The 19,522-nt window shown below is 37.8% G+C and overlaps 1 protein-coding gene across 5 annotated transcripts; it reads left to right on the plus strand.

Moving 5' to 3' along the window:
- The first annotated feature begins 12,256 nt into the window (after nt 1-12,256).
- On the plus strand, nt 12,257-15,607 carry LOC112710566 (WRKY transcription factor 23). 5 transcript variants are annotated; one of them, XR_003811653.2, is made up of 5 exons: nt 12,257-12,893; nt 13,223-13,366; nt 14,311-14,694; nt 14,777-14,840; nt 15,305-15,607. XR_003811653.2 is itself a non-coding variant. In XM_025762838.3 (5 exons), the coding sequence occupies exons 1-4, from the start codon at nt 12,445-12,447 to the stop codon at nt 14,803-14,805; spliced, it is 1,002 nt and encodes a 333-aa protein (XP_025618623.1). In that variant the 5' UTR covers nt 12,257-12,444; the 3' UTR covers nt 14,806-14,840; nt 15,305-15,607. The 5 variants fall into 5 exon arrangements, 3 of the variants coding, with proteins under 3 accessions (XP_025618623.1, XP_072058756.1, XP_072058757.1); XR_011865460.1 differs by having other exon boundaries at nt 14,311-14,691; XM_025762838.3 differs by having other exon boundaries at nt 14,781-14,840.
- Nucleotides 15,608-19,522: the final 3,915 nt, after the last annotated feature.

The following is a 19,522-nucleotide window of genomic DNA, read 5'->3' on the forward strand; positions in this document are numbered from 1 at the left end:
CAGTGATCTGCTAAGGCTTGGCTGGCTTTTGGCCATGTCTAGTGTTTTGGACCGAAGCTTTCTCTGAAAGCTTGGCTGGCTGTGAAGCCATGTCTAATTCCTGGACCGGAGTCTTAGACTAACATTGCACTGATTCCTGGAATTCTCATTAAGAATTTTGATATCTTTTTCCATTTAATTTTCGAAAAACACAAAAAAATTTTACAAAATCATAAAAACCAAAAATATTGTTGTTTCTTATTGAGACACTTGTCTCATCATAAGTTTGGTGTCAATTGCATGCATGTGTCCAAGTGATCTTCAAGATGTTCTTGATGATTTACTTGCTCTGATCTTTGAATTCAATTTGACTTGATTGTTTTGTGTGTCTCATATGCATTTTCATTTTGTTAGTGTCAGTAGTATACAAACTGCTAAGTTTGGTGTCTTGCATGCATTGTTATTTGATTCTTGTTGCATTTTGGTTTGTCCTTATTATTAAAAATCCAAAAATATTTTTAATTTGTGTCTTTTCAAGTCAATAATACAGAGAAATTGAAGATTCAGAACATACAGCAGAGAAATTGCACAGAAAAAGCTGGGCGTTCAAAACGCCCAGTGAAGAAGGACAGACTGGCGTTTAAACGCCAGCCAGGGTACCTGGTTGGGCATTTAACGCCCAAAAGGGTAGCATTTTGGGCGTTAAACGCCAGAATGTGCACCATTCTGGGCGTTTAACGCCAGGATGGCTAAAGGGGGAAGATTTTGTTTTCAAATCAATTTTTTTTAAGTTTTCAACATCTTTTCAAAATCAAATCTTTTTCAAATCAATTTTTCAATCAAATCTTTTTCAAAATTAACTTCTTTCCTTTTTCAAGGATGCTTACTATCAATTAATGATTTGATTCAACATTTCAAGTATGTTACCTTTTCTGTTGAGAAAGGTTTAATGATTGAATCATATCTTTTCTTGTTAGTCAAGTTTTTAATTTTCAAATCAAATCTTTTTAAAATGTTTTCAAATCATATCTTCTCAATCACATTTTTTTTAATCAATCATATCTTCTTAACCACATCTTTTTCAAAATAGTTTTCAATCAAATCTTTTTGATTTCTAATTTCAAAATCTTTTTCAAAAATCACTTGATTTCTTTTCCATCTTCATTTTCGAAAATTAAGTAGTGTTTTTCAAAATGTTTTCAAAATTTTTCACTTAATTTTCGAAAATGACTTCCCTCCTTCTCATACCCTTCTATTTATGGACTAACACTATCCCTTAATGCAAAATTCGAACTCCATTCTCTCTGATAAGTTCGAATTTTCTACTTCTGTCTTCTACTCTTCTTTTCCTCTGACACCTAAAGGAATCTCTATACTGTGACATAGAGGATTCCACATTTTCTTGTTCCCTTCTCTTTCTTATGAGCAGGAGCAAAGATAAAGGCATTCTTGTTGAGGCTGATCCTGAACCTGAAAGGACCTTGAAGAGAAAGCTAAGAGAAGCCAAAGCACAACTCTCTTTAGAGCACCTGAACGAATTCTTCAAAGAAGAAGAACAAATGGCAGCCGAACACAACAACAATGCCAACAATGCAAGGAAGGTGCTGGGTGACTTTACTGCACCTACTCCCGACTTCTATGGGAGAAGCATCTCTATCCCTGCCATTGGAGCAAACAATTTTGAGCTTAAGCCTCAATTAGTTTCTCTAATGCAACAGAATTGCAAGTTCCATGGACTTCCATTGGAAGATCCTCATCAGTTCTTAGCTGAGTTCTTGCAAATCTGTGACACTGTCAAGACTAATGGGGTTGACCCTGAGGTCTACAGACTAATGCTATTCCCTTTTGCTGTAAGAGACAGAGCTAGAACATGGTTGGACTCTCAACCTAAAGAAAGCCTGGACTCTTGGGAAAAGCTAGTCAATGCCTTCTTGGCAAAGTTCTTTCCACCTCAAAAATTGAGTAAGCTTAGAGTGGAAGTCCAAACCTTCAGACAGAAGGAAGGAGAATCCCTCTATGAAGCTTGGGAAAGATACAAACAATTGATCAGAAAGTGTCCCACTGACATGCTTTCTGAATGGAGCATCATAGGTATTTTCTATGATGGTCTCTCTGAACTGTCCAAGATGTCTTTGGATAGCTCTGCTGGAGGCTCTCTTCATTTGAAGAAGACGCCTGCAGAAGCTCAAGAACTGATTGAAATGGTTGCAAATAACCAATTCATGTACACTTCTGAAAGAAATCCTGTGAACAATGGGACTAGTCAGAAGAAAGGAGTTCTTGAGATTGACACTCTGAATGCCATTTTGGCTCAGAACAAAATATTGACTCAACAAATCAATATGATTTCTCAAAGTCTGTCTGGAATGCAGAATGCACCAAGCAGTACTAAGGAAGCTTCATCTGAGGAAGAAGCTTATGATCCTGAGAACCCTTCAATAGAAGAGGTGAATTACATGGGAGAACCCTATGGAAACACCTACAATCCTTCATGGAGGAATCATCCAAATCTTTCATGGAAGGATCAACAGAGACCTCAACAAGGTTTCAATAATAATAATGGTGGAAGAAACAGGTTTAGCAATAGCAAGCCTTTTCCATCATCATCTCAGTAACAGACAGAGAATTCTAAGCAGAATACCTCTGACTTAGCAACTATGGTCTCTGATCTGATCAAAACCACTCAAAGTTTCATAACTGAAACAAGGTCCTCCATCAGAAATTTGGAAGGACAAGTGGGTCAGCTGAGCAAGAAAATTACTGAACTCCCTCCAAGTACTCTTCCAAGCAATACAGAAGAAAATCCAAAAGGAGAGTGCAAGGCCATCAACATGGCCGAATTCTGGGAGGAAGAAGAGGCAGTGAACGCCACTGAGGAAGGCCTCACTGGACGTCCACTGGCCTCCAATGAGTTCCCCAATGAGGAACCATGGGAATCTGAGGCTCAAACTGAGACCATAGAGATTCCATTGGACTTATTTCTGCCATTCATGAGCTCTGATGAGTATTCTTCCTCTGAAGAGGATGAGTATGTCACTGAGGAGCAAGTTGCTAAATACCTTGGAGCAATCATGAAGTTAAATGACAAGTTATTTAGAAATGAGACTTGGGAGGATGAATCCCCTTTGCTCACCAAAGAACTGAATGACTTGTCCAGGCAGAAACTACCTCAAAAGAGGCAGGATCCTAGGAAGTTTTCTATACCTTGTACCATAGGCACCATGACCTTCAAGAAGGCCTTGTGTGACTTAGGGTCAAGTGTAAACCTCATGCCCCTCTCTGTAATGGAGAAATTAGGGATCTTTGAGGTGCAAGCTGCAAAAATCTCACTAGAGATGGCAGACAACTCAAGAAAACAAGCCTATGGACTTGTAGAGGATGTTCTGGTAAAAGTTGAAGACCATTACATCCCTACTGACTTCATAGTCCTAGAGACTGGGAAGTGCATGGATGAATCCATCATCCTTGGCAGACCCTTCCTAGCCACAGCAAGGGCTGTGATTGATGTTGATAGAGGAGAATTGATCATTCAAGTGAATGAAGAATCCTTGGTGTTTAAGGCCCAAGGATATCCCTCTGTCATCATGGAGAGGAAGCATGAAGAGCTTCTCTCAAAACAGAGCCAAACTAAGCCCCCACAGTCAAACTCTAAGTTTGGTGTTGGGAGGCCACAACCAAACTCTAAGTTTGGTGTTGAACCCCCACATTCAAACTCTAAGTTTGGTGTTGGGAGGTTCCAACACGGTTCTGAGTATTTCTGAGGCTCCATGAGAAGCCCTCTGTCAAGCTAATGACATTAAAGAAGCGCTTGTTGGGAGGCAACCCAATGTTTTATACTTAATTATTTTCTTTTGTTATTTTATCTTTTTTGTAGGTTGATGATCATAAGAAGTCACAAAAACAATGAAAAAAGCAAAAACAGAATGAAAAACAGGAAGAAAAACAGCACACCCTGGAGGAAGATGCTGCTGGCGTTCAAACGCCAGTAAGCCTAGCAGTTGGGCGTTTAACGCCCAGTCTGGCACCATTCTGGGCGTTTAACGCCAGAAAGGGGCACCAGACTGGCGTTAAACGCCAGAAAAGAGCAAGAACCTGGCGTTAAATGCCAGGAATGGGCACCAGCCCGGCGTTTAACGCCAGAAATGGCTCAAAACGTGAATTTTGATGCCATTTGGTGCAGGGATAACTTTTCCTTGACACCACAGGATCTGTGGACCCCACAGAATCCCCACCTACCCTACCATCATTCTCTCTCTTCTTCCCCCATTCACCAATCACCTCAACACCTCTTCCCCAAAAACCCTTCACCTATCAAATCCCATCTTTCTCTTCACCACTCACATCCATCCTTCATAAATCCCCACCAACCTCACCCTTCAAATTCAAACCACTTTCCCTCCCAAACCCACCCATAATGGCTGAACCTTTACCCCCCTCTCTCCTATATATACCCTTCTTCAACCCTTCATTTTCACACAACCTAAACACCACTTCTCCCCCTCTTTGGCCGAACACACCACCATCTCCCTCTTCCTCATTTCTTCTTCTTCTACTCTCTTCTTTCTTCTTTTGCTCGAGAACGAGCAAACATTTTAAGTTTGGTGTGGTAAAAGCGTTGCTTTTCTCGTTTTTCCATAACCATTATGGCATCCAAGGCCGGAGAAACCTCTAGAAAGAGGAAAGGGAAGGCAAAAGCTTCCACCTCCGAGTCATGGGAGATGGATAGATTCCTCTCAAGGGTGCATCAAGACCACTTCTATGAAGTTGTGGCCTTGAAGAAGGTGATCCCCGAGGTCCCCTTTTCACTCAAAAAGGGTGAATATCCGGAGATCCGACATGAGATCCGAAGAAGAGGTTGGGAAGTTCTTACCAACCCCATTCAACAAGTCGGAATCTTGATGGTTCAAGAGTTCTATGCCAATGCATGGATCACCAAGAACCATGACCAAAGTGTGAACCCGAATCCAAAGAACTATCTCACTATGGTCCGGGGGAAATACTTGGATTTTAGTCCGGAGAGTGTGAGGGTGGCGTTCAACTTGCCTATGATGCAAGGAGATGAGCATCCTTACACTAGAAGGGTCAACTTTGATCAAAGGTTGGACCAAGTCCTCACAGTCATATGTGAAGAGGGCGCACAATGGAAGCAAGATTCAAGGGGAAAGCCGGTCCAATTGATAAGGCATGACCTCAAGCCCGTGGCTAGAGGATGGTTAGAGTTCATACAACGTTCAATCATTCCCACTAGCAACCGGTCCGAAGTTACCATAGATCGGGCTATCATGATCCATAGCATCATGATTGGAGAAGAAATAGAGGTTCATGAGGTTATAGCCCAAGAACTCCATAAGGTGGCGGACAAGACCTCCACCTTGGCAAGGATAGCCTTTCCTCATCTCATTTGTCACCTCTGTTATTCAGTTGGAGTTGACATAGATGGAGACATTCCCATTGATGAGGACAAACCCATCACCAAGAAAAGGATGGAGTACACAAGAGACCCCACTCATCATGAGATCCCTGAGATTCCTCAAGGGATGCACTTTCCTCCACAAGACTATTGGGAGCAACTAAATACCTCCCTAGGAGAGTTGAGTTCCAACATGGGACAACTAAGGGTGGAGCATCAAGAACACTCCATCATCCTTCATGAAATTAGAGAAGATCAAAGAATCATGAGGGAGGAGCAACAAAGACAAGGAAGAGACATTGAGGAGCTCAAACACTCCATAGGATCTTCAAGAGCAAGAAAGAGCCGCCATCACTAAGGTGGACCCGTTCTTTGATTTCCTTGTTATTTGTTCTTCTGTTTTTCGAATTTTTAGTGCTTATGTTTATCCATGTTTGTGTCTTGTGATCATTAGTGTCTTAGTGTCTATGCCTTAAAGTTATGAATGTCCTATGAATCCATCACCTCTCTTGAATAAAAATGTGCTTAATTGATAAAAGAAAGAATTGCATGAATTTTGAATTTTATAACAGTTTAATTATTTTGATGTGGTGGTAATATTTTTTGTTCTCTGAATGTATGCTTAAACAGTGCATATGTATCTTGAATTTGTGGTTTATGAATGTTGGCTCTTGAAAGAATGATGAAAAAGGAGACATGTTACTGAGGATCTGAAAAATCATTAAAATGATTCTTGAAGCAAGAAAAAGCATTTCTATTCAAAAAAAAAAGGGGAAAAAGAAAAACGAAAAAAAAAAGAGAGAAATAAAGAGTTGTGATCCAAGGCAAATAAGAGTGTGCTTAAGAACCCTGGACACCTCTAATTGGGGACTTTAGCAAAGCTGAGTCACAATCTGAAAAGGTTCACCCAATTATGTGTCTGTGGCATGTATGTATCCGGTGGTAATACTGGAAGACAGAGTGCTTTGGGCCACAGCCAAGACTCAATAAGTAGCTTTGCTCAAAGAATCATCATACTTTACTAGGAGAATCATTAACACTATCTGGACTCTGAGTTCCTAAAGAAGCCAACCATTCTGAATTTCAAAGGATAGAGTGAGATGCCAAAACTATTCAGAGGCAAAAAGTAAAAGCCCCGCTCATCTAATTAATACTGATCTTCACAGATGTTTTTGGAATTCATTGCATATTCTCTTCTTTTATCTTGTTTGATTTTCAGTTGCTTGGGGACAAGCAACAATTTAAGTTTGGTGTTGTGATGAGCGGATAATTTGTATACTTTTTGGCATTGTTTTTAGTATGTTTTTGATATGATCTAGTTAGTTTTTAGTATATTTTTATTAGTTTTTAGTTAAAATTCACTTTTCTGGACTTTACTATGAGTTTGTGTATTTTTCTGTGATTTCAGGTATTTTCTGGCTGAAATTGAGGGACCTGAGCAAAAATCTGATTCTGAGACCAAAAAGGACTGCAGATGCTGTTGGATTCTGACCTCCCTGCACTCGAAGTGGATTTTCTGGAGCTACAGAAGCCCAATTGACGCGCTCTCAACGGCGTTGGAAAGTAGACATCCTGGGCTTTCCAGCAATATATGATAGTTCATACTTTGCCCAAGATTTGATGGCCCAAACCGGCGTTCAAAGTCACCTCAAGAAATCCCAGCGTTAAACGCTGGAACTGGCACCCAAATGGGAGTTAAACGCCCAAACTGGCATGAAAGCTGGCGTTGAACTCCAAGAAGAGTCTCTGCACGAAAAATGCTTCATTGCTCAGCCCAAGCACACACCAAGTGGGCCCGGAAGTGGATTTTTATGTCATTTACTCATTTCTGTACGCCTTAGGCTACTAGTTCTTATAAGTAGGACCTTTTGCTATTGTATTAGAAGACTTTGGTAGCTATCTTCATTTTTATGCTATCTTAGATCATTGGGAGGCTGGCCATTCGGCCATGCCTAGACCTTATGCTTATGTATTTTCAACGGTGGAGTTTCTACACACCATAGATTAAGGTGTGGAGCTCTGCTGTACCTCGAGTATTAATGCAATTACTATTGTTCTTCTATTCAATTCCGCTTGTTCTTGTTCTAAGATATCACTTGTTCTTTAACTTGATGAATGTGATGATCTGTGACACTCATCATCATTCTCACCCATGAACAAAGTGACTGACAACCACTCTTGTTCTACAAGCAACTAAGGCCATAGTGAATGTCTCTTGGATTCCTGATTGCACGATGCATGGTTGATCGCCTGACAACCGAGTGCTCGCCTGACAAACGAGCCAACCATTCCGTGAGATCAGAGTCTTCGTGGTATAGGCGAGAACTGATGGCAGCATTCAAGAGAATCCGGAAGGTCTAACCTTGTCTGTGGTGTTCTGAGTAGGATTCAATGACTGAATGACTGTGACGTGCTTCAAACTCCTGAGGGCGGGGCGTTAGTGACAGACGCAAAAGAATCACTGGATTCTATTCCGGCCTGATTGAGAACCGACAGATGAATTCCTCTATGCTGTGACAGAGCATATGCAATCGCTTTCACTGAGAGGATGGGAGGTAGCCACTGACAACGGTGAAACCCTTGCTTAAGCTTGCCATGGAAAGGAGTAAGAAGGATTGGATGAAGGCAGTAGGAAAGCAGAGAGACGGAAGGGAAGGCATCTTCATACGCTTATCTGAAGTTCCTACCAATGAATTACATAAGTATCTCTATCTTTACCTTTGTGTTATTTTCGTTCATCACCATTACCATTTGAGTTTGCCTGACTAAGATTTACAAGATGACCATAGCTTGCTTCAATACTAACAATCTCCGTGGGATCGACCCTTACTCACGTAAGGTTTATTACTTGGACGACCCAGTGCACTTGCTGGTTAGTTGTGCGAAGTTGTGTAATGCCATGGTATTGAGCTACCACGTTTTTGGAGCCATTACCGGGGATTATGAGAGTTGTGAAAAAGTATTGTTCACAATTTCGCGCACCAGTGGTCGTGCCCCTAACGAACGTCGCTCATTATCTACTGAATCCGTGTAGCTTCCCAGTGGTCATAGATCTTTCTGATCATGAGATTATGTTCTGCATCCCATATGAATTTAAACTGCACAAAGTAATTCAACAACATTAGTTAGTTGGGATAAAATACAATTCAAATACAGCTAATTAATTCAGCATTATTGGGTCATCGCCCACTTCTGAAACTATCGCTCTCTGGTCTCAGCCGGGATCTGCGTGTACCTCAGCCACGGGTGGTCGTACATTGACTTAATGACTTCAGCGATCTCATGTGTGCAAGCATTGTTGTTAAGTGCAAACATATCAGAGAATAAAATATAACATTAACAAACACATATAAACACATAAATTTAAGATTAACAAACGTAAGATTAAAAAATTGTATGTACTCACACATGTATGCCATCGGGCCAAATCCTCAGTCAGATGACGGACAGTGGTGAAGGGGCATCCTGCTGGGGGCCACATAGCAGAGGAAGGCACGTAGTTTGGGTTTGGGACCATGATAAACTGTTGGTCTGCTAGACCCGCCTGTGACGTCGCAGCGGTCGACGGAGTAGTCGGGGTAGAGGGCGATGACTGAATAATCCCTGGAGATTTGGTGGAAGCCCTCCCTCTTCCACAACTACGAGACCCACTCCATTTACCTCTGTTACCTATCGTCATGTCTGCAAAGAGAATATATTACTAACACTAATTAGCATATATACTAAACAAATCATTTAACATTTAGATTATTTTAAAAAAATTTTTGACTTAACCTCCCCTAAAATTTGACATATATATGCACCTTTATAGTTCTCACAAATCTAACCAATCTCAATCCACAGTATCATCAATCAAAACATAATTAAATTTACAATATTTCTAACAGAATATATTAACTAGTTTTCATACTTGAATTCATACTATATATATAATATTGTACATATAATATTATAATGTCTAACACAATAATTTATTTAACTCAATTAAAGTTAATAATTAGTGACATGATGCTGCCAAATATGCACCTATTAAGTAATGTTCACCATTACAGAAATCTAAACTTAATTCCATCTATGAACATTAAGCACTGAGTACATATATATTATGCATATTATTATTAGAGTTATTTAATAAACTTTGATACAGTTACTAAATTCCTAATGAACTAAATGATGATGATGATATGCGGACTAGTAAACTTAAAGGCTAAAGCCACTATTAACAGTACTATTTATGTCAACAGAATAGAAGAGAAATAAATAAATAAAAATTCAAGTCACCTTATAATCATCCTCAAAGTAACTTGGCCTAAATTTCACTAAATTTATTATTTATTATTTATTATCACAAAGAGAAAGAGGGACTATGAAAGGGGGCGAAAAAGGGAATAAGAACAAAGACAAAGGGGGAGTCATGTCGGTGCTGGAGAGCGATGGTGGCGGTGCAATGCGGTGACGTTGGTAGAGGAATAAAAATAGAGAGAGACAGAGTTATGGCTGATATCAGGAGAGAGGACGAATAGACTGATTTTCGTGAAAAAGAGAGAGGCGATGGTGAGAGACTGGATCTGACGGCGACGGGCTGGAGCGGCAAGGAGAGCAAACGGCTAGAGAGAGAAAGGGAGAAAAGATGTTAGAGAGAAGAAAGGATTTTCGAAATGAAGAGGGAGAGGGTATGCACCTTCAATTTTAAGGCTCTTTATTGTCGATTAAATCCGATAGTAACTCATAGTGGGTCACCAAAACACATCGTTTCACTAAAATGGCTTATCGTCGGATAAATCGGACGGTAAAGACCCACTAAAGTATGCGCCTATTTCCCTCAATTTTCTTCCAAATATTACCAGTGAATTTACCGTCGGAATCGAAAATCCGCCGATAACGATTTGACTAAACTAATTCTATCTCAAAATCGTCCATAAATCCGTCAATAAAGCCGATGGTAATACGCGGCGCTAAATCCGACGGTACTTGGCATATTTCTTGTAATGAATGGGAGATAAGGGTTTTCAAATTTGAGTTTAGTGTTAATTTTATCAATGAATTTACTGTGGAAAAATTGGCCGGTAACACATAGTCTGTGGTCAAAATGGTGCATTTCATTTAATTACTTTACCGTCGGATTACTAAATCCGACGGTAACTTTTTTATCCAACGAAGTTATTGTTAAATCCACCGGTAAACTCGCCGCTAACCTCCGACGGTAAATCTGACAGTACTGGGTATTTTTCTTGTAGTGTAAATTCAAAATCACATCACCAATAATCCTAACTCACTCAGAACACAAAAAACAGAAAGAACAACAACTCAGATTCAGTTTTTTATAAGTAAAATTAACAAAATATCAGCTTTGTTTACTCATAATTATAAAAATTATTCGGTTGGTTATTCCAAGTTCCAATCATATAAAAACAGAAACTCAAAATCATAAAAATTACCAAAAACAAAAAAAGTGAACAAACAGAGGAAGGAACGAAACTCAACTGCTAGCAAGGGAAGAACCAAGTTGACGGCGACGGAGGAACGGCGAGACAGAGACGAGGATCGAGCAGTGGAACAGAGGTGACGATGAGGAGAGACATTCGCAATAAGGGTGAGACAGAGTAATGGCTCGAACATGTGCTCGACAACGATGGACACGATGGTCTGGGCTCCACGACAACGAGGACGGCGATGCAATGACAACGAAGACATAGGCGACGACGACGAGGATAGAGACGCCAACAGTAGCTCCAAACCGACCTTCTGGCGACACGGCGAGAAGAGCAAACCTTCGAGTTGTCACCGCTGACGTCGATAGCGGTGGGGGTTGATGGTGGCTACGTTGCTTTGGTGATTTCCTCTAATAGGGTTAGGGTTCTTCAGAAGGGGATTTTCAATTTGAGAGAGAAAGAAAGAGGGAAGGGTGTTGGCGTGTTCTGCTTTAGCTGGGGTGTTTTTTTATTTTTGTTTAAAACGGTGTTGTTTTTTAGTGGTGGGTAGTGAATAGGGAGTGAAAAAATCGGGCTTATTTTATTGGTTCACCAGTTAACTACTAGTTCAGACCATTTTTTATCGGTCTTTTGTAAAATAATTTTGAAATTAATTAGACCGATCAAAAAACCGATTCTAGGTTAATCAAATCAGATCGATGAATTCAATCCAATTTTCAGAACATTGTCATTTATAAATTATTTTACATTATCAATGTATTAAAATTAAACTCAAATAATATGTATTGCCAAATTTAGAGTTTCTAAGTTAATAAAAATTAAAAGAATTTTATACATACAACTAATTATTTTTAATACCTCAGTAAAATTAACTAATTTTTAAACTCACTATTTAACAAATATTTAAATATATAAATTTAATTAAATAGCTATATAAAATTCTCTATATTAAGAGTTTCTCAAGATTAAATTTTATAATAATATTAAATACATAAAATTAATATTTTTTATAAAAAAAAAACTTTTATTTATATTTTTAATAAGTATCCTTATGATTTTTATCATAAAAAGGAAAACTAAAGAAAGTGGGCACATTGCAGGTTTCACCAAAGTTCCTAGTTCACATGCACACGATGGAACACTATTAGTTTTCCAATTTTGTCATTTCCAAAATAAAAGAGCAGAGGGAAAAAAAAAAAGAAAAGATAAAACGCCGTTGGAAACCAAATTCTGGAAACCTTGGCAGTACATCTCGAAACCCCGTTCACACTATGAACCCGTTAACCGATTGAGCGGTCAAACTCTACGTATGAAAGCGTCGACCCTCCCTCTCTCATCTCATGCATTGAATATTATGCCACCGGCCCAACCCTTGTCCGTACCAGTTGACGACCTACAATTGCCGGTCAAGTCTTCAATCCCCTTCATTAATTTTAGTTCCTTCCACACTACTTTATTTCCACTCTCTCTCTTTCTTTCTCTCTCTCATCTATAAACAGATCAACCCTACCTTGCTCCACAGAGTGTGCGAATTTTTGAGATATTTTTGTGCTGAGAAATAATGAAGTGTTGTTTGGTTTTGTGTTGGATTTGAGATAGTGATAGATCAACTACTATATATATATGTATATGGAGAAGGATAACATGGATTTGAAGAAGACTGAGGATGCTGTTGCTTTTGGATCCTCAAACGGTTATTATAATAATCCGTTGTTATTGTCGAGTGCGTTTGATTTCAGCTGTGAAGTGGAGAAAAGCTCGTTTATGGAGTTGCTGGGAGTGCAGGACTACTATAATAATAGTGGTGCTGTGCTTGATTTGCCACAGTTATCAAAAGCTACAGTTCTTCCTTTTACCACGGTTAACGCTTCTTGTGACGATACTGCTAAAGAGTGTTCTGAAGTGTTGAACCAGAAGCACCAACCTGCAACTCCGAATTCGTCTTCGATTTCGTCCGCGTCGAGCGAAGCTGTCAACGATGAACACAATAAAACTGTAGAACAAGATGATCATGATGATGATAGTGAAGAAGATGAAGGAGAAGAAGAGCAGCAGAAAAAGACTAAGAAAGAGTGGGTTTCATTTTACTTTAATTTCATTGGTTTCTCGGAGATTACTTAAAAAGTGGTTAATTTTGCTTTTTTTTATTTTTAATGTTTCGCAATTAATTTTGTGGTAGTTAATTTTTACAAGGGAATGGTTGATGAAATGGGAGCAAGCAACAAATTAAAATATACAAACAAACTCTTGTATGTGGGTGGTTCCTTATAAAATTGAAGTGCGTGTTTTTAATGCAAGTATTTTATTTATTGTTTGGTGCTTTAGAATATGTGATATTAGCTAGCTAGGAAGATTCTATTATAAGATGAGATTTGATGGCCCGTTTGATTGGGCTTTAAAGGTTGAAGGCAAAGAAGACAAAGCAGAAGAGACAGAGAGAACCGAGATTCGCGTTCATGACTAAAAGCGAGGTCGATCATCTGGAAGACGGTTACAGATGGAGAAAGTACGGTCAAAAGGCTGTCAAAAACAGCCCCTTTCCAAGGTACCTATATTAAAGCCTTTTCAATCTACCCATACCTTCTTCCTTAATTAATTAGCAAACTCTCAACAAATGCTAAGTATACGATTATTCACAACGAATGCCAGAATCAATTAACGTTAAATAATGTAAATTTCGGCTATTTGGACTCATTTATTATACAATTATATTTCTAAATATAAAAAATACAAGTGAAAAAGGTATTTTTATTAATAAATATTCGTCTCATTGTTTGATAAGAGGATATATAGGAATTGTATTTTTGTATAGTATTTTAGGTATTCTGTTCCATCTTAATTTGTACTCTTTGTTATATTCATACAATTTAATTTTGATCTAAATCAGTTTTATAAGGATATCTAATTATATAATATTATGTTAATAAAGATATGAAAAAGACTAGAAGACAAGTAGTTTTATTAAAATTTGGCTAACATTTAACTAGTAAAAAAAATAAGTAATCTTATACTATTAGATATAATATCACACCATTAAAAATATTAATAATCTAGAAATTACAAAATTTACTGATCCCTAGCACTCATCATTTGATATATTTAACTAAATTATCATCTAATAATTCTCAATTATCAAATTCACATTAAAATAATGGCACAATTCACTGTTTGCATAAAAATATTTTCATATTAATAATAATCACATGTGAATATGAGTTTAATTTTAATATATTAATAATAAATAAAAATATTTATGTATAACTATTTAAAAATATTTAACTATTTATTTATATATTTATTTTAATATATTAATAATAATAAAAATATTTATCCTATAATTATATTTGTTTTTTAAATAATTATTCACGTAATAAATATAAAAATATTAACTTCACATAAATATAACTAGATACGAACTTTCACCATCTTCTATTATGAATTATATGTGCTGAACATGTTGGTTATACTAAGTGTTTGGTTGTTGTAAAGGAGCTATTATCGTTGCACCAGTGCTTCATGTAATGTAAAGAAGCGTGTGGAGCGGTCATTTACTGATCCAAGCGTTGTGGTAACTACCTATGAAGGCCAACACATACATCCAAGCCCAGTTATGCCTCGTTCAGCCATTGCCGGCGTCGGATCTCCGATGATACCGCCGGGTGTCTCCACTGCCAACTTGGGTTCTCCCTTGCCTGGAAACTACATGTCGCACTATCACCAGCATCGCCACCACCACCAACAACTACTAGTGAATACATTGTTCTCCTTGGGCATCCCTTACAACAATAGCAACAATATTGATAACTCTTCTTTTTCTCAAGACAATGGGCTTCTTCAAGATATTGTTCCTTCACACATGTTGAAAGAGAAGTAGTTGAGAGATGCATTATGATATATAGATGTGATTAGTTCTTATTATTTTTAATTTTAGCTGACTTTTTTTTTTTTTTGCTAGCTAGTAGGAGAGACATAGTTGAGAATTGAGATTGAGGTTGAGAACTTGATCATCATAATTTCTGGTAATCTATAATTTTCGTTGCTGATTATTATTATTATGACGGATAGATATGTTAAATTGGTAATATTGTGATCATAGTACATAATTTTGTAACCACTAAAATTTAATTTATATTATAGTCTCTTTTTTGCGCTCATCATGATGATGTGACATGATGGGTTTTGATTCAATGCAAGGGAGAGCTTCTATTCCTCAGTGACGTCTCTTACTGGCTAATTTAATTTGCATTGCTTCCACATTTATTTACTATACTACTCTTATTACTGTGTGGAAATAGAATTGTACTCAATTTAATAAACAAAACAAGAAAAAGGGAGTGAACTATCTTTCTTTGGGTTGGGCTGTATGTGGAAATGATAAAGATAGAGCAAAATGTAGTAAACATGCTTCTGTCCTTTGTGTTCCTTAAACATGTTCCTATTCTGACTCCTAGTTTGTCTTGTATTCTTGTTTCTTTTTGTTTAGGGAATTTGCATTGATTTCACAGAGGTACAGCAGTAAATAAACATATCGTTGTGGGTTGGCATTAAGGTTTTCAAACTGGAGCAAAATAGTGCGTGGAAGCTTTAACTTGCTTAATTAGTTTCTTCATTCCCTTGAATGGAATGCGCGTAAAACTAATTATATATTCAAAATGATTTTGTTGTTGGTTGGCATTAAGTATCTTTCACTGTTGTTAAAGCTAGTAGATGATATATGAATATTTTCGTAAACCACATGTGAATGTGTGTACGTTGGTCGATTGAAAATGTTGAATTTTATGTCTAATTTTTGTTTATACCCTTATACTATTGCTAAATGGTGGGCGGAAAATTCGATTTGGTTCCATCTATACTTCACATAATCTTTTTTTATGTGGTTTTACACGTTTTAGGCATGGTAAAATGGGACAGGCCGATCCGATCTAGGGGTGGCAACGGGACAAGTAGGGGCGAGTTTTTGCTATATCCGATCCGTCCTGCCGTCGTACAACAACCCGCATAGAACCTGCCCTACTTCTACCCGCAGGTAGTAAAACGTTGAACCCTAATCCGTCCTTGCGGGTACTCGTCTCGCCCCTACCCGTCCCTATAATTATTAAAATCTAATAAATAAAATTAAATTTCAAAATTTATATAACTATCATCACATACATAACATAAATTAAAGTAAAAATTTAAATATGATACAATATTATGAATCATTTACTAATTATTTTACATATATTATACATATTATATATTAAAGTTATATATATTATATATATAGCAGGGCGGGTAGGGCGGGTATTACCTAAACCCGACCCCGCCCCGCTCCTCCCAAGAACTCGCCCCGGTGCAGGGCGGGTAATTACCCGCCCCGAGTGGGTAGGGGCGGGGTGGGTACCTGCGGGTTCGGGTGGTATTGCCATTCCTAATCCGATCTGACAAAATGATATGAGCCGAATTTGCTATCCCATCCCGCCAAAGGACGGAGTGGCTGGTTGATGGGCCAACCCACCTTTTCTCTTTTTTTTATTTTTTTAAATAATCTATATTAAATATAATACAGTACAGTATTCAAAATCAAAACAAAAATTTAGAGGACAAACAAAATAAAAAAACAATGAACTAGAATAGAATCAAAAGAATTAGGGATAAGCAAAAAATTAGGGATAAATTAGCACCTATAATAGAATCTAACATTTCACAACAGAACTAGTTTGGTAACATTTTAACAATAAAAGATAAAAAAATTTCAACGGGATGAATTTGAAAAAACTGCTTGAGTGAGGGGGTTGGCCAACTGGGAGAGTGCTGCCGCGGCTGGGCTGTGATTGATGGCTGAGCAGAGACACGGAGGTTGTTGGTTCACATTTACGGTGGAGGAGAGAGACAATTGGACGGAGGAGGAGGTTGGCCGCTAGGCGTCCTGGACGGAGGGGAATTGCTGCCGTTGGTGCTTACTAGACTAAGAGAGAGCCTTCGACTTCGCGGCTGTGACTTGTGAGGGAGAAGAGAGGCGAGGCCACGACGAAGAGAGACGCAAGGACGCTAGTGGGCTATGAAACAGAGAGGTGAGTCGTTATTGCCGCGGTAATTCCAGTGCATTTTGGACTCTGGGAGGCTTCGATCTGAGAGGGAGAGAAAGAGAGACATGAGGGGGAGAGAGGGAAGGTCCCCAAGTGTGCCGCCGGTGGTTTAAGCTGCTGCGGTTCTGTAGCGCTACATTGCTACCTGTGACTAAAAGAGAGAGGGAGAGAGGGAAGGTCGCCGACTTGCCGGCGTGAAGACTAAAGAAGGCAAGAGAAGGGAGGCTCAGGCTCTACCTCTGCGTGTGTTGTCCGTGTGAACGTGGTGTAAAGAGAATCCCTAATCCTATAATATGATATTTATATAAGTGAACAAAAGTTCAAAATATCCTTAAAAAAAATTTCAGCTCGTCAGGCCAGCCTGTCCCGCCTCGCCAAAGTCTGCCAGTTTGGCAGTGCAGGATTGCCAGATTTTCAAAAATTGGCGGGATCAAAATTTCATCCCGGCCTACCTCTTTTAGCGGTTTTGGCAGTTTGACTTGGTGGGTTTGACTCGTTTTGCCACTGCTATACACAATTATTAACAAAAAAACACTAAGACAAAAAAAAAACACACAATTCTTGTGTAGTTTACAGAATTAATCAAATCCAGTATTTCGATTTGAACTAGTTGAGTAAATGCCTCTCTTTTTCACACACATCATGAAATACAATTTCGTGGATTTGATTCATTGAAGAGTAGTAAAAATCATAAAATAAATGAAAAGGAACAAAAACATAAACGAAAATAGAAAAACATGCACTCGGTAAGCACATGAGTGGTGATGTAGCCATTAGTCACTATGATGGAAAAGATATCCTGATACCGACACATACATGTTGGCTCTAGGGGTAATTTTATAATATTTATGAATTTAAAGTTTAATTTTTATCTAATTTATTAATTATAATACATTTTAAATATTTAAAAATTATTTATTTTTATATTTTTAAATTAAATATTAATTTTTAATTTTTTTAGCAAGTTAGCCATCATCTTTTAAATACTATAGCAATCATTTTATTTAGATCTTAGAAATGATAACATAATTCAAGTAGATAAATATTTGACAGATTATTATAATTTGATCAAATCTAGTTAATTATCTATTCCAAGGCAGATTCTCTTATAAGATAAATGGGTTCGAGTTAACATAAATCCATTTATACTTGTCTCAGTATATATAATATAGATATAAGTATATAATAAAAAATGTTTATATATGAAAATTAATAAAAATAAATAAATAAAAATTAGAATTTGTTTATTATTACTCAACTCATTAATATTTACTTGTCATTATTCCTCTAGTCTTTCTATTTTTTCCTCTTCTCATTCTTTATTAGTCTCGCTCTCTTTTTTCTTTATCATTTTTATCTCTTCTATCTTCATACCTTATTAGCCTAGTCTTCGTAATAAACCTCACTTTCGTCAATCTCACATTCTCCTTTCTCCATCAATCTCGCTTCTACCTATTTATGCTGACAAGATAGTCAATAGAAAGACACTATCTAAAGTTCATTAAAGTTATTTCGTATTCTTATTAAGCCATTAAGAGGGCAATATGTACTTTTGTGGTATTTGAAAAAAGAGTTAATAATGTCAAATGGAGTGTTTAAAAGGAGCGAACTTAAAAGGAGTCATATAGAATTCCAAATCTGTGAAAGGATCGAATTATATTTTGCCTCCACTTACGCTTCGGTCTCCAACACCACCTTCCCCACTTGTAGCTCGTGCTCGTCTGATACGTCGTTCACCATGACCTTCCTCATTACTTTCCCAATCTAACTCTCTTAAGATGTCATTAATCTATCAGTAATCATGATCAACGACCCAGGTCCCAACATAATGATGTCATTTAACGCAATGCTTGACTAGGACATCTGACACTTGCACTGTAGCAAGTGCCTCTCCTGCACCCTTTGTGGCCACCTCAGTCAGAATCCTAATTGCCTTGGGTCTCTAAGAATTTGCTCTAGGGACAAAATCATTGCACTTCCTGATACCACCATTGCAAGTTTTGCTTTGATGTGCCTATATCAGGGATGATATCAAATTGGAGTATGAACTATATCTTCTGAGCCCACTGCAAATGTCATTACTGAAGATAAGTAAAAATCCAACGATCTCTGCATCTTCCATTTTTTTACATTTAGAAATTGATGTTGAGCGCCATGTGAGGTCAATGTTGTCTCTTCTTACCAAGTTGTGGTATCAACCTGTTAACCTGGTGCCACTCTGCACAATAAAGTAGATCAATGTCGTCACTAACGTCCACAACCTTAGGTGCACTGTATGGCACCCATAGAAACTTAAAAAAAAGATACAATTATACATTTCAAGACTTAACAAAAACATAACAAAATATTACAAGTTATGGATAAAAAACACATAACTTAACAAAATACTAAGACTCACATTAGTGAATTGTAACATGTCTAGCCTGAGCCTCGATTAGATGACTCTGGACTCCTTTTTATTGGAAGATGGTAGAAATCTCGCCCACCTGCAAGTCAATATGTAGTATCAATCATGACATAAAACTGAATCTACTAAACCGCCATTATACATATAATACAAACATGTATACCTCAATGCCAATAACCAAGCAAATGTGTCAAAACTATAAGGCCTCGAAGTCGGGAATCGCCAA

Source organism: Arachis hypogaea, chromosome 9 (assembly GCF_003086295.3).
Source record: "Arachis hypogaea cultivar Tifrunner chromosome 9, arahy.Tifrunner.gnm2.J5K5, whole genome shotgun sequence".
NCBI classification, from domain to species: domain Eukaryota; kingdom Viridiplantae; phylum Streptophyta; class Magnoliopsida; order Fabales; family Fabaceae; genus Arachis; species Arachis hypogaea.

What these genes read in the sequence shown, in the direction of transcription:
- LOC112710566 (XM_025762838.3), top strand. Translation starts at nt 12,445, where the DNA reads ATGTATATGGAGAAGGATAACATGGATTTGAAGAAGACTGAGGATGCT. An exon ending in AAAAACAGCCCCTTTCCAAG is followed by an intron (nt 13,367 to 14,310) that starts GTACCTATATTA and finishes GTTGTTGTAAAG; the next exon opens with GAGCTATTATCGTTGCACCA. An exon ending in CACATGTTGAAAGAGAAGTA is followed by an intron (nt 14,695 to 14,780) that starts GTTGAGAGATGC and finishes TTTGCTAGCTAG; the next exon opens with TAGGAGAGACATAGTTGAGA.